Raw genomic sequence first — 15846 nt, 5'->3', positions numbered from 1 at the left:
TGGATTCTAAACATGAAGTGACACTGGCCTGTTTAGTTTCATTGTACACAATGAGTGATGATAGAATTCAGGGTAAAAAACAAGAATGGTGAGGGAAGGGAGAGAGATTGTATCAATTAATAAGTACATATAACAGAGAAGTTTCTATCAGTTCTACAGTCAGTCAGAAAAATAACCCAGGAAAAATGGTGCAAAAATTTTACCAAAACTTTCCAGGATGTTTTCTTCCCTAACATCACATTTTCATCAAAATGTTGATATTTGAAAAATTGTGACCAGTTCTACTACATACATGGTAAATCAGATTTTTAAAATTCCATTTTAATAATTTAAGGTGTTATCAGTTACAAGGATACGGATGCTTGTCTTCCACAAAGCATGCAATTTTTATCACTTTAATTTACTGTTTTTCCAGCAGTGGGAGGAAGGGGGGGGGGTTTCTTCACAAAAGGCTACATAGTGCAAACTGCCCACAGCCTGTAGCAAGGGGCAGTGCTTCACTCTCACCCATTGTTGTTGGCTATAGCCCCACCTCCCCCCTTCCCTTTTTGGAGCAATATGCAGTTCTGGGAGGGAGGGAGCCAGCAGCCCTCACCCTACCTTGAACATAGGAGTGAAAATCTGTCTGGTCCTTGCACAAATCATGCAAGGGTTTGGGAAAATGGAGACTCCATTGCCTTTGCACACCCAGGCAAGGACCAAGCAGAATCTGTATCTAACCTCAGAGGCATAGTTTCATTGTGTGGCTCCCATCAGACAAGGACCAGGAAGAAAGCGGAGTCCTTTACCTTTGACTTGACGGCCAGAATGATTTTAGGCAGGGCAACGACCAGGCATTTCAAAGAGATGGTGAGATACTTCAGCACAAAGTCCGTGATCCCCACAGTCCACATCAGGTCAAAGAAATCCAGGCTCTCCAGGTTGGGTTTCAGAAATATCAGGCTGAAAAGCAGGACAGCAAGACCCAAACATTAATGAATGGCACATCATCTGCCCTTCATCAAAGCTCCAGTACAAAGAATGGGCCCAGGGACTCCACCAAACGTGAGCACAGGTTCTTAAGAGCAAGTGTAACAGGAGTAAGGTCAGCAGGTTAGTCCCATAGTCCCTCCAGGCCTTTGACCCAGGCCTGCTCTTATCCAGCCCCACTGAGGTCAATGGCTTCAGACTTGCCCATTTTCAATAAAGGGAACATAGTCATCCACAAAGCCTATGGTGGAAGTTAACCCCTGCACTCCAGGCCAATATAAGAAACTTCCCTCCAGGGGGGTGTTCCCAATATCAGCAGCTCTGGTCTCCAAGTTTTCCCCCTCCATCCTATTCCTGAAGGAAAAGCCACCTACATCTCTCCATCTTTACACTGGGGAATGCTCTGAACCATGCACTCCACTGCAGTTCAGAGCCGCGCTGTGGGTCGTTGCCATTCCTCAGTCGGAACAGCGCAGGCCAATCCAAGAGCACCGTGCTCTGTAGACCAGTCTTGAAGCCCCACAAAAGCACATTCTGGCAAAAGCAGAACTACTGCAGGTACAGTATTCTCCACAGCACCAAGCTGGCTGGGTATGCAGGGCAGGCATGTGACAAGGGCAGCATCGCATTAGACATAGAACGCTCGGGGCCATTCAGCATGGGGTAATTGCACTGAGACAGTGGCTCACAAACTTCTGAGGCCGACTAAGAGCTGAGCTCTGTGAATCAGCATCGCCGATTGAAGCGCATGTATTCCAAACCTATAGAAAGTGGAATCCAAGCTCGGTCACAGATTCCAGCAAAGACAAACTAATGGGAGGTGGAGAGCAGTGACCCAGCAGGGCTCAGCATGCAGACCCTGCAGCTGCAAAGGATCCTGGGGCCGCAGAAACCAGCATGGTTCTGCTGCAGAGCGACAGAAGGCTGGATTCCAGGCGGCTGTTCAAGGTGTACATGCTCCATGTGCGGCATTCAGCCCAGCAGCTCACACTGAACAGGAAGGAGCGGGGCATGGGTGGGGTAGGGTCAGAGTATCCACTGCGGCACACATGATCTGATTAAGCCCCTCACATGCGTTGGGGACACATTAGGGAATGTGCAAGTCTACTTCAGCCATGGGCTAGAACAGCCTTCACAGAGCAGCAGAAAGATGCCTCTCTTTTTCCTCCTCCTGCCACCCCCCCGTTCAGCAACTGGGGCTGGACACTGAGTTGAATATTTGCTCCCTTAGGTAGGAGGAGCCTAGGGTACCAGTATTTCAGGATATCACTGCATGGGGTACCAATTAAATCAGGACCTTCTTCAGCAGCCACAAGGGGCTTCTTGTCGCTATTACTGTCCACCAAGCTCTCTCATGTGAAAAGCAAAAACTTAACAAGAAAAACCCAAAACAAAAAGCCTGAGCATGAAATTAAAATACTCACAACTCTGGCACAGCACAACAGGTAAAATTAAACCCTAAAAACAGAAACAAAATCAGAGACTTAAATATTATTGTGGGCTAGGAAAATAAATACACAAAAACAGCAGCAAAATCAGGAAATGAAAAATAACTGAAAGGAACAAAAAGCAAATGGTAATTTCTAACCTCACAAGCCTGTGCAGGACTCTGGGCCCCAGTGCTGCCAGGGTCTCCACATAGACAGACCTCTCCATCCACACGGAGCACTGCTGAAGTCCAGGGGACTCTGCATGGGGCTGCTTGGCAGATCAGGCCTTGGTATGGAACTCTTTGTCAGCCTTTTCAATATATTTAACCCTTTCACATCAACACACCACTCCCCAAAGAAAGGGGCACAATATTCCTGTTTTGCTGAAACTCTTTGAACTAACCTGCCCCTCTCCCAGCCCACCTCTGCTGTTCCTTTCCAAATCTGCCTGGCCTCATCAGCTCCCCCACACCTCCATCTCACCTTCCAGCTCCCCCATTCCCCGATCATCATCCTCATCAGATCCCCCACACCCCCATCTCACCCCCGCTGCTGCTCAGAGCCTCCCAGCAGCCTGCTTGCTGCCTTCTGTTTCCCAGCTGCCCACTATGGCAGCCTTTCCAGCACATTCTCTCAACCTGTTTCTCCTGTTCCACTCTGACCCAATCCTTCCCTCCAGAGCCTCTGAACTGAACTGCAACTTTCCCTTCACTCGTCTGCTTCCAGTCTGATTCATACTACAGCAGCCCCTTCACTCCAAACACCCAGGCAGAATCCCAGATGAGAGTCATATTTTTTTTAAATAAAATAATTCAGAGTGTCGGGGTCAAATGAAACTCATTTTTCTCCAAGCAACAGTTAAAGACACAGGTATTTCTAATAACTGCTAATGACAAATTTGGTTTAATAAAGCAAATTCAGATGGGTGCCATGGTTCTGAGCATACAAACGTTCTACCAGTCAATGTGCATTTTTTCCAGGGAAGAGATGGTTCTATTACCGCTGCCTTATCACAATTAAAAATAGAAACACTCTACCTGTGATGTCATCTAAGCTATTGTTGCTCATCTGATGCAAGACTGTTCAATACAATGCATAATCCAATGATTTCTTTAATATATACAGTTCCAAGTCTCAATCAACACTGTCAGTGGGACTCCCAAAACTTCCCTTGGGAAATTATTCCACAGGGGTACAGATCTCACTGTCAGACCAATTTTCTTAACGTTTGGCCTAAATTTGCCCTTGCATCATTTCACCCCATTTATCCTAGTTACACTTGCTTAGCCTAACTCCAATAGCTTCTCCTATTTTTAGCATTTAATTCTTCCTTTGTCACTGTAACAAGAGATTGACCCCAACCAAAACCCTCAGCTTCGGAAAAGTTGAGCTCCATAACTAAATTTGGAGACTGCCCCTATTTGCACCAGATCCAAACACCCCCAAATGCTGGGAACATTTGGCTCTGGATCCAAATCTAAATGTTACTACTCAAGTCCATCTTTAGTAATTGAGTAAAAAGCCTGATACATAGCAATGGAAAGAAGCCATTTTGGGAAGGGAAAATGAATGTCAGTATTATCATCTGGTTCCAGCACTCAGGCTCTCTATATCTCAGTTACACCATGATAGAAAATCCCAGCTTCCATGGGCAAAAAGTGACCCGCATGCTTTCCCTCCATTTACCGTAGCAGAGATGGCAGATTCCATGGAACTACACTTTCATCTCACAAAAGTGTGAGAGAAGGTGGGCACCCTCTGTTCCACCCTGGCAATTACTGCCTGTTTCCACCAGGCAGGAGTTACCACATGCCCACCTGTTGTATAGCTGCTGGGAGCTGAAAGTGTAAAGCAAGTATAAGGTATTCCCCAGGAGGAAGGCCAGGATCCAGAAGACAATCAGCACCGACCTCTTCTCCTGAGCACAAACAAGAGGCAGACAAGACATATTCAAAAGTCTAAAGGGAACATGCATATTGTGCACAAAGCCTTTAACTGCTGAAAAATGTGAGACCAACCCAGGGGACAAACACACACTTCTGAGCATTCAGTAATTAGTTATTTACATGGGAGTGAGACATAAAAATAGGCAGCAAGGTACAGACATAGATAAACAGGACCAGAATCTGCTCTCGTTTACTTTATCAAGCACAGTTACTCCATTGAAATCAAGGGAATTACACTGGCAGAAAGGGAGAGTCAGACCCACATAACCCAGTTTTCAAAGGTGGGTGCCTCAACAGGACATCCAAATCCTACATGCTTACACTCAGCTTGATAAGTAGGAGCAGATATGCTGTACCATAGGTCTGAGCTTCCATAAGCAGGATCTAGATGGCCTTATCAGGGGACACATTTGATAACTGGACCTATCACATCTAAACATGTAGCTTTCAAAACAATATATTACCTAGACTCTTTTAGACCATTATCATACCTAGAACATACTGCATAGAGCATAAATGGACAGTGTTTGGATGCAGGGTGGTTTCAGAGCATGTGATATAAGCAAAAAACAACCGAACAGATGAAAAAACCAACAGTAGCGTAAATTCTACATCTGTGAAGATGGGAATGAATGACAGAATATTAGATCCTAAACTCAGCACGTGTGAAGGTCTGAAGGTTGCCTCTTCTGAGCCTTGGACCAGCGTAATTTTGAGAAGGAAATTCCCCATTTGGGAGGGAAAATGAGAAAGAATTTTTCGGGCAGGTTTATTTAGTAAAAATGTGGCTCTGTGAAGCTGTTCAGAGGAATGCTAGATTGAGTCTTCAAGCTAACGTATTAATGGGCAGGGTAAGGTTTGGCAGTCAAATGTGCAAGACAGAGATAATTAATACCTAATTGGGCAATTTATCCCATCAGTCTGCATTTTGTCACATTTATTTCATTACCACATGTGCATAATTATATATTTATGCCACTCACATATCAGCTATATGAAAATGCAGCCCCAACCTGGCACTGCCATGCTGTTGAGATATCCCAATGAGACTATTAAACATGATACCTGAAGAAGCCAATTGGTTTATTTAAGATGTAACCAGAACACCAAGTATATTAATAAGTAATACTTCTATAGCATCTTTCATCTGAAAATCTACAGGCTCTCTGTAAGCATTAATGAATTAAGCCTCACCACATCCTGGTGAAAGGGGCATTATTATCCATTGTTACATATAGGCAAACTGGGGCACATAGCTGTTGCTTGAAGTTGCACTGCAAATCAGTGACAGGGCCAGGAATAGAAACCAGTTCTGATTTTTCATTCTCTAATCACTATACCAGGCTTCCAGCAAGACAGGGAGGCTGTGTGGGGCAGGGAGGGAACAGAGTGTTCATATATGTAAAAAAAATCTGTGCACATTCATTGTTTCATCCACAAAGTGCAAGACAAGATCTGGCATCAGCATTATGTTGCATATTAAGAGCAATGTCTCAGGAACACCATAGAGCAAGATACCGTACTCACCTTCAAAGAGACCTGTTCTCGGAGAGTTGAGTTAGCATATGCAAATGTGCTGGCCATACCAATGCACACAGCAATCCCTGCAAGGAAAGACACGCATCAAAGGGCTGTTGAGCTGGGGAGGCAGTATTCACATTGTTAAATTATTTTATACTCAAAGTTTTAGGTTTAAAGCAAACAAACAAACACCACACCTGTAATTGTTGGATATAGTGGGGGATGCTAACACACTGGCTGCTAAGCTCTGGAGAGCGGGGTTCAGATCACAAGCCAAATTAACGTGAATGTGTCATGGCCATTTCCAGTGCGTATATGCCCAGAAGCACAAGCTGCCACCCAGTCTAATACAATACTGAAGAAATGGCAACCTCTGTTCAAGAGAGACCCAGGAACACAATAGCAAAGGCACTGCAGAGCATGCCCGAGTTGCACGAACAGAGCTAGGGAAGGAGGGAAGACTGGAATAGCAGCTGGTTCTGCAGATCAAGACTGAGGTGCACTGGCAACGCTATGTTGTGACCCACTAAGGGATCTGGATGCCCAATTTCCATTCAAATTAAAGGAAACTGGGTGCCCAAATCCTTTAGGCAGCTTTGAAAATCTCAGTTGTAAAGTTTAACTGGTGATCCCATCAGATCCCATCTCCCAGCTACCATCCTTCCAGCCAAGCACAATTTGAATCCCTTCTGAGACTTTCAGTACCACACAAGATCTGACCAGCAGAGGCTGCTGTAAGCATTCCCATCCCATCTGTCCCTTGGAGAGGTCTGAGTGAGAATGGAGAGGGGCAGGGAGAGAGACCAAGACAAGGAACAAAACAAGAGTCTGCCACATGGCAGGACAGGACATAAAACATGGACCTCACTCAGCTGTAACAGCTAGTAATGACATTAAAGGGGAAGAAAAGTCAAGATGCCTAAAGACAGGTAGCTTCACCCCTGACCGCCTAGGTCCCCTTTACCCACTGAATTTGCTACCTCTAAGAATTCTTACAGAGATGAACACAGCAGACACTGCGGACACAGGACACAGTTGCTGAACCACCCTCTCTCAACCTTGGAACCAAATGAAAATGGCGAGTTGGCTGCTTACCAAGCTTATGCTGGAAACAAACTTTAGCCAGGAGTATCAGGATGAAGGGAAGCCCCTTCTGGAGCCAGCAGATCACAGCCTTCAGCTCCGAGAGGGCAGGGGCAGGAGTCCCAGGCTGGTCCTCAGGATTGTCTTCTGCGTGTCCGTGTCGGTCTCCACTAGCCATGTGCAGCAGAGAGGATCCCCGATGGTGGCCATGGTGATAGTGATGGGGCTGCTGTCGGTGGTGGAATGGAGCTCCTTCTGTTCGGCTGGCCCCTTCTTCCCTTGGGGCTGGCATCTGAATGAACACATCCCCACCTCCTGCTGAGGAACCCAGGACCAAACCTGACTGGAACGGGGTAGTTGGGATGGTACCAGATGGGATGCCTGCCAGCCCCGAGAAGAGCTGCTGGGGTGAGGGAGTTTCGGACTTCAAACCTTCGAAAACTCCACCTTCCTCCACGCTGGTCTCAGAACTGACCGTCTGACTCCGGCTTCTGCAATGGGGAGAGAGACCCCACAGCGGGAACCATCAAACAACCAGCTGTGCACTGGGAAAAGCATCCTCCTGATTCTCCAGAGCACCGAGGCTGGATTCGATTCACCTTGGCATGGCTGGAGTCGTTAGGCAGTTCAATGGTGCTGGTCAAATACTGTTGCTTCCCCCACCCCCGTATGGGTCATAAAGTTCCTGAGCTCCTCGCTGGCTTTTTAAATCAGTGTTGGAGGGTTCCCAAAAACAGCCCAGTTACCGGCCAATTCAAAACTGTACATCATCTCTAAAATGGTTTTGACAGTAAACACATAGTGTGTGCAAAACACCGTGGGCGGTGGTGTACGTTTTTTATCGGTACGAATCTGAGATGGCCACACTACCCACGAGTGAATTAACTGTGTCATCCCAAATAAATGACCTAACAGCTCCACTTGCCAGGCTCTTCCCACTTTATTTAAGGGTGACCAACTGCCATCCTGGCACTGTCTGGAGGGAAAGCCAAATGACAACAACATGGGTGTAGCGGGGTGGCTACCCCACTCCTAAAATAGAAGAGGTTAAAAGCAGCTCTGGAGAGGGCTGTGGCTGGCTGATTGGGGAAGCAGCCACAGCTGGGCCACACCCCAATCAGGCCCCAGTTGGCCTGTATAAAAAGGCTGTGAGCCAGAGGCCCAAGGAGTCTCTCTCCAGGCTGGGAGAGAGCAGGGCCTGGCTGCCTGCCTGACAGGGGTCTGAGGGTGGCACAGTGCTGGGGAAGGAGCAGGCTGAGTGGGGCGCTCCAGGCGGCAACTCCGCAGGCTGTAGGGCCTAGTCCAAGGCAGAGGAAGACAGTGGGTCCGAACACCCTTGCCTATGATGAGTGGCCTTTACACTGCAGTCTGCCCCAGGGAGCAACGGCTTGGTGATGACTGGCACTAGCCCAGACTGAGGCAAGGTGGGAACAGTGGGTTGGGGATTCCCCAGGAAGGGGAGACCCAGAGGCAGAGTGTGGGGGTACTGCCAGGGGGCAGAACCCCGGAGAAAGGGGCACCAGGGTCTGTGAGGGACACGGGGGCCAGAGCTGTGTGGATCACCAGCCTACAGAGGGTGCTCCAGGCTGGAAAAGAGCTAATTCTCAATGACCAGCAGGAGGCGCCGCAGGGGTGAGTCTGCCCCTTCACAATGGGGTAGAACAGCCAGAAAGAGCTACTTCCCTGTCACATGACCCAACAGGGGATTTAAGGGAAGAGACTATCCACCTGCATTTGTTTTGGTGGTGCACATGAATTTCATGTTTCACTGATAAATTATGCCCTGAGACAAGGGTCTGAAACAGACTTCAGCACAGCATTTGTCCCTTCCTGTGCTGGGGATACAGCCCACCACCCTACAGAGAGTTTCCAAGAAGACAGGTTTCAGAGTAACAGCCGTGTTAGTCTGTATTCGCAAAAAGAAAAGGAGTACTTGTGGCACCTTAGAGACTAACCAATTTATTTGAGCATGAGCTTTCGTGAGCTACAGCTCACTTCATCGGATGCATACCGTGGAAACTGCAGCAGACTTTATATACACACAGAGAATATGAAACAATACCTCCTCCCAGCCCACTGTCCTGCTGGTAATAGCTTATCTAAAGTGATCATCAGGTTGGGCCATTTCCAGCCATTTCCAGCTGGAAATGGCCCAACCTGATGATCACTTTAGATAAGCTATTACCAGCAGGACAGTGGGGTGGGAGGAGGTATTGTTTCATATTCTCTGTGTGTATATAAAGTCTGCTGCAGTTTCCACGGTATGCATCCGATGAAGTGAGCTGTAGCTCACGAAAGCTCATGCTCAAATAAATTGGTTAGTCTCTAAGGTGCCACAAGTACTCCTTTTCTTTTTCCAAAAAGAAGTTCAGGAATCTCATTATTTCATCCTAATGCTACATGTCAAAGGAAAATATGCTCTGTTTGTCTGTGCTCAGTGGCATGGCTCTACAGTGAATGTATGGAAGGTCTGACCCCATGTGACAGAGGAGACAATTCCCAAAGCAAGTCGCTAGCGAAGAAAATGCCCAGTGCAAAGTAAACACTTATAAACACTGACAGAGAGAGTAAAGAATAAATACAAAGATCAGCAATAGGTTGAACCCACAAATAGACACTCAGTGCAGCGCTACAGTCTCTCCGGATCCTAATCCCTGGAAGCCTCCAATTTTAGAAACCGTGATCACGAGCTGAGATTACACAGGCGCATACAGTGCCCACACCTTCCCGTAGCCCATCTCTCCCCCCCGAGCCCATAACGCTCCCTAGACCTCTTACTTGGCACACAGCTTTGCCTTTCATCTTGCTCTGGAACCAGCTCCAGCTCCCTCTTGGGCACTTTCCCACTAAGCGAGCTCTAAACAAGGCTTTTCATAGTCACACCCCACTCCCAGAGTCTCTGTGCAGGCACCCGCAAAGACTCAAAGCAACCAGATACTGTACCTTTTTCTATGGTTCAGAATTAACCAGATACATACTGGATGACACACTTAATGCCTTGAATCAGGGTGGGACACCAGTAGCAATTCTGTATTTATCTCCAAAAACATAAACATCGACAATATAACATAGCTGGGGCAGCTCCATATGCCAATCAAGTACACTGATGTTGTTTGGAACAATGCTATTAAGACTCATGATTATTCCTCCAGCAGGGAAGAGGTTAACTAGCCACTAGTTAAAAAGGGATACTGTGAAGGTAAACATTATGGGTGAAATCTTGGCTCTCCTGAAGTCAATAGGAGCTTTGCCACTGACTTCAATGGGACCAGTATTTCTATATATACATATATATATTTAAATAACCCTTGCCCATTAGTTAGTGAAAGTTAGTGAAAATATTTGATTCTATTAAAAATGAAAGTTTTTAAAGTCCAGTTTACTTTACATTGCTTACTTTTTGTATTTGATAATGATACAAATCCTGAATTTGTACAGCACCTTTCATGCTAATCAATCACAAAGTGCTTTACACATTTTTTACTGACTGGGGGCAAGCCTCACCTCATGTCAGAAGGTCCATGCAACATCCTATTAACCACTCAGCTCCCAAAACCTCTGTTCCAGTGCTCAGCCCACACACCAGACTATATGCCAGGTAGGATCATGGGAAGTGTGAGGTGACAAAACTAGAGGGTGGCCAAGAACATGAAAATAATTTAACAGTGCAGAAGAGACAGGCCATGTATTTCTAAAAGAAAAGTTACTCTCCTGTCAGAATTTGACCAGGAGACCAGATTTAACCTGCTCTTGTGAAAAGTATTATGATCATTAAGTATTCCATAAGTGGTCAGGATCTTTTGCTTCACATTTCACTTCACAGACATTTCCCTCAACTTCACAGAAAAATGAGACTGGTTAGTTTCACTTTTGTTTCTGATTAATTTCATTTCCCATTCTTATGCACTAGCTCAAGAAAAATTTAACATTGAAAACCACCACCACAATAAACCTGTGTTCACTGAAGATATAAAAAAAGATTAAAAATAGAGGAGGCATACCTTTATCTAACCATGTACAAAGGGATAAACCCTGGTTTAAAGAAGGTCTCAGGGACCATCCAAAATCTTCATAAAATTTGGGGTTGTGCTAACCGGGAGTTTCAGTCTACTGAAGCACCTAAGCTCCAAGGAGTTGCAGGTAAGTTCTTAAGGAGTTCCACAAGAACATTTCAAGAACATAGCTGTAAAGGACCTCCAATCCTGCAGAAAGAAAAGGAGTACTTGTGGCACCTTAGAGACTAACCAATTTATTTGAGCATGAGCTTTCGTGAGCTACAGCTCACTTCATCGGATGCATACCGTGGAAACTGCAGCAGACTTTATATACACACAGAGACCATAAAACAACACCTCCTCCCACCCCACTGTCCTGCTGGTAATAGCTTATCTAAAGTGATCATCAAGTTGGGCCATTTCCAGCACAAATCCAGGTTCTCTCACCCTCCCCCCCTCCCCCCCACAAACTCACTCTCCTGCTGGTAATAGCCCATCCAAAGTGACAACTCTCTACACAACGTGCATGATAATCAAGGTGGGCCATTTCCTGCACAAATCCAGGTTCTCTCACCCCCTCACCCCCCTCCAAAAAACCCACACACAAACTCACTATCCTGCTGGTAATAGCTCATCCAAAGTGACCACTCTCCCTACAATGTGCATGATAATCAAGGTGGGCCATTTCCAGCACAAATCCAGGTTTTCTCACCCCCCCACCCCCATACACACAGTGTATCAAATAAATTGGTTAGTCTCTAAGGTGCCACAAGTACTCCTTTTCTTTTTGCGAATACAGACTAACACGGCTGTTACTCTGAAATCAATCCTGCAGAGTTTACTTCCAAATCTTCAGCACTTAGGATCCCCACAGGACAATAGCCTAAAGTTCTTTTATGGAGTTTAGAACTTCCACAAAAGTAGAGCCTCGGTCAGTAAAATCTTGATGGACATAACTCTGGCTTATCTGAAATTTGGTTATCAGGAGTTTGAGCTAGGCCGAATTTGAAAAATGTTTAACTGTATGTATACAAAACTAAATGTTGGGCCTAAACTATGTTGACCATGTCTCTTTAATAAACAAACTGTAGGAACCATGGCGTAGGATTTGCAATAGTGGATTGGCCCATGGGGTCATCTGATCTGATATTCTGCACTGGGTCATGACAAATGGTTTCACTTTTCTATGAAACATCAACTACCTCCCAATGCATCAGCAAGCTTTGCCATGTTATAGATAAAGAAGGAATACCTTCCGTTAACCCTGAAGCTTTTACCTTCTAAAAAGGTATGAGATACACCAAACAAATTAATCAGAATATTGCCTATTGGAGAGGAATGTGGAAGAAACATGAGAGGAAAGAAGACTTACCTTTCCGGAGGAAGGCTATCAGTGTTGCTGCTGTGCCGTCTCTGCATTTTCCTTAACACCTTGAAACACAGCACACTCAACATTAACGTTGCAGATCAGCAATCCCCAGCGGGACTAGTAACAAAGGCCCAGAGGGTCAGAGAGCTGTGACACCCATTCACCCAGTGACATGGTTAGCAAAAATCACCTGCTTCTCTGAACAGTGGTTCAGGAGTGTATCAGTTTTTTTGGCACACTAGCAAAAAACAACTCTTGAAAGGTATTCCGCTGACATTCGGTAGCGCACAGAAACAGCTCTCCAGTCGGGGCAGGAAGGAGCCAGATCACATTCTATAGCACCAGTAACAAAGTTGAAAGTCACAGGGACTTTAGAATCCTACGATGAGATGACCTGAGAAGGGACTCCAGGACAACCGACAGTAACCCTAGATGTGACATACAAATTGGCTGTTTTCTGTCTAGGAATAAGATCTTTTCCTCCTCTTCTTCTGAAGGAGTTTTCAGGGCAATGTAAAGCACAACAGGAGACGGGGGAAAGAAGTAATATTTTATGAAAAATGCAGTCATATCAGGACAACACAGTTTTATTTTTTGCTACATAGTGCATCCCTGGTAAATCACATAATTCAAACTAGCAAACTTTCCAGGCTTCCCTTAAATATGTGCATATATGAAAGATCAGATCTTCTTTTGGGCACTGTCAAGTTATTTAATAAACTAGGGTCTGGCGTAGGAGAAGATAAACACAGAGATTATAATAACCTTAGACCCTTGGCTATAGTAGCCTTTCACAGAATTGGGATGAGGTTTTATTTATTTTTTATTCTCTTTCAGGCAGCAATTTGGAGTCCATGAAACTATTTTTCTTAAATAATCATTCTGCTTGTTGACTTAAATCTCTTTGATTTAACTCAATCCACCCTAGTAAAGACATACCTTTATTCTGGTGATATTTCCCAACTCTCCCTCAAATATCCTAAGCTTGTTTGACGTGTAGCCTATACTTCGTGGGAAGCTATAGAAGAAAAAAAAAGATTTAACTTCAAAATTTTTTCTGCTCATTTTGCCTTTGTTGCCATATTCCTCATCCCTCATTCTTTATTCCTAAGGCCACACATGGAAACAGAATAAACATTTCTTTGGCCAAGAAGCAAAAGGCCATGCAAATTGTATCAAATACAGACTTTATCCATTACATTAAAAAATCCTGGTCCTCCAACTTACAACACGTGAGCCGACGGATGCACATATAGGGAAGTCAGTGGGGCTAGGTGCAGGCAAAGGAGTCCATCTGCATATTGTAAGATGCAGGAGCAGGGTCAAAATAAATATTTTACATAGAACCTTTCCTCCCAAAGCATTTCACAAGATTATATATATACACATAAAGATACACATATTCCCCCCCCCCCCCATATACATCTCAAGGCTGAAATGCAGCCAGCTCAAAGGTGGAGCTAAGTGACAAACCAATGAGGAGAGAAGGATATTTTGGCTAGAATACACAAGCAGATGCCTGTACTATTAAAGAGTACCAAAGGATTTTGATATCTACAAAACCCAGAGAGGACCTTGGTTTGTAAAGCCTGATCCTGAAGATTACAGTTTACTGTGCATGTCTTTGTCCTATACCTCAGAAGGATGAAGGGCTGGATAAGAGTCAATAGCAAGAAGAGGATCTCAGCATTTCAAACAGCCATTCCATCTGACATTCTTTTACTGAATATTTTCATAATTAGAGAGAGAGAGAGTTGGGAAAACCACAAATTGCCTACTAATATGGCTGAAACTACATTATACAGAGAGTACACAGATGGGCTGACAGACTCGTGAGCTTCAAGAAAGTAATTCCATTCAGGAGCTTTGGTGACTCTCTAAACCACAAGGACTGTTCTGATTACAAACATCTTCTTTGTAACTCATGGCAGCCCTTTGTTTATATACATTTTTGAATCCAAGGTTGTGTTTTAGGGTTCAGAATATATTATAAAAGATACCCCGCCCCCTCCCCGCAAATAAAATTGAAGCTGCAATCATGGTGACAGTACTTAGCATTTTAACAATAATTTACCTTTTCTCCCCCCCGATGCTGTGTAAATGTTAACCCATTCTCACAACACCCCTGCAAGCTACATACACAATATTACCCCCCTTTTATAAATGGAGTGAGACAGAGAGTGGTTAAGTGACTTGCCCAAGGCCTCAGTCTGATCCATGCAAGCAGATTCCTGTGCCTATGCACAGCCACAGGGCTCCACGTTATAGCAGAGATCTGCCCATGCAGGTCTGATCGCAGGATGAGAGCAGAAGTCAGTGTGAGAACTCAGGAGTTCCTGACCCCTCTCCCAGCCCTGAGCTCAGTCTGTTGGGGCACCACTAGCTTGTGCTATAGGGTGACTATCCATCAATTTGTCTTTGCAGATGTTTTCCCCTACCAAAGGCAAGCATGGTCCTTTGCAGAGGGACGTCCTTTTAGGCATCAGCCATAGTGGGGGCAGTAAAGAGAACCGCAAAGTGTTAGGAACCAAGACTAACTCGGGATCCAATAGGACAGCTGATCTTTGGCCTTGTACCCAGTACTACAAACCGAAGGCCAGATACCATTGGGGTAGATACCATCTCAAAAGATACCTAACTTAAACACTGAATGATTGAGTTGTGTCTGGATTTGGCAGTTCCACATCCTGTTGTGACATATGGTAATTTTGCACCTGCTGTGCCATATGCTCACTAGCATTTATACCAGGAAAAAACGAATCAGGCTACATACTTCTTGCTAACAGAGGACTTTGGATAGTCAAAGATTGCACAGTATTCCAATGTTCACATCACAGGCAAAGAGTACCATACTAATTAGGTATAAGAACAGCATGCTCTAAGGGGTCATATTTGCAAAATAAATTGTTTTTATTTTTATTATTTGTATTTCAGTACTAACTAGAAGCCCCAGTCAAGGACTAAGGCACCATTGTGCTAGGTGCTGTACAAACACAGAATAAAAAGCAGACCTGCAAACCTTCTTGTCTGTTTATTATGCACACACACAACAGGGCAGGCCTGTCCCGAAGCCTCACAATACGCTGCAATTTGAAGCTAACCTAACAAGGGGAAGGCTGCAGAGTGTTTGATCTGATGACCGGCTATTTTCTCTGGCTGCGCTCAGGCTTCCCCAGCTATTACGAGATTTGACAAATGAAACTTGTGATGAAGGAGGTGGCTAAACAATTGCGGGGGGGGGGGGGGGGTTGGGTAGGGAAGGAGAGGAGAGGAATCTCCCCCTTCTTTGAACGCAGCAGCACAATAAACACGGATACCACAGAGTCACCATCCCACCCTTTTAAAATGCAGGATTTCACTCTCGAAAAACACACCACGCTAGACAGGAGGACAGACAGCACCGAGCCCCTTCACCTACCCTCACAATCCAGCAATCACAAGCTCCATCGCCCAAACCCTGCCAAGCCAACGGGGAGAAACAAAGCCACCCACGTGACTGGTGACTTCCGATCCCCCCCCCCGCTTCCAGGAGG

The 15846-nt window shown here is 45.3% G+C and overlaps 1 protein-coding gene across 6 annotated transcripts in view; it reads right to left on the bottom strand.

Annotated features, from left to right (window-relative positions):
• Positions 1 to 15845, bottom strand: part of RNFT2 (ring finger protein, transmembrane 2) — a 43035-nt gene extending 27190 nt beyond the window's left edge. The window contains exons 1-7 of one of the 6 annotated variants that reach the window (XM_048821060.2): positions 15732 to 15845; positions 13253 to 13331; positions 12317 to 12804; positions 6962 to 7440; positions 5873 to 5949; positions 4217 to 4317; positions 789 to 942 (exon numbers count right to left, since the gene is read on the bottom strand). In XM_048821060.2, the coding sequence (XP_048677017.1) occupies positions 789 to 942; positions 4217 to 4317; positions 5873 to 5949; positions 6962 to 7440; positions 12317 to 12399 (894 nt within the window). In that variant the 5' untranslated portion in view covers positions 12400 to 12804; positions 13253 to 13331; positions 15732 to 15845. Of the gene's footprint in view, positions 1 to 788; positions 943 to 4216; positions 4318 to 5872; positions 5950 to 6961; positions 7441 to 10453; positions 10572 to 12316; positions 12805 to 13252; positions 13332 to 15731 lie in introns of those variants that run through there. The other 5 variants (XM_048821058.2, XM_048821062.2, XM_048821059.2 and 2 more) reach the window with 5 other exon arrangements.
• Between the last annotated feature and the right edge of the window lies 1 nt (position 15846).

This window comes from Caretta caretta, chromosome 15, assembly GCF_965140235.1.
Source record: "Caretta caretta isolate rCarCar2 chromosome 15, rCarCar1.hap1, whole genome shotgun sequence".
Lineage (NCBI taxonomy): Eukaryota > Metazoa > Chordata > Testudines > Cheloniidae > Caretta > Caretta caretta.
Note: the sequence above shows the minus strand (reverse complement) of the source record. Positions and strands in the feature narration are given on the sequence as shown.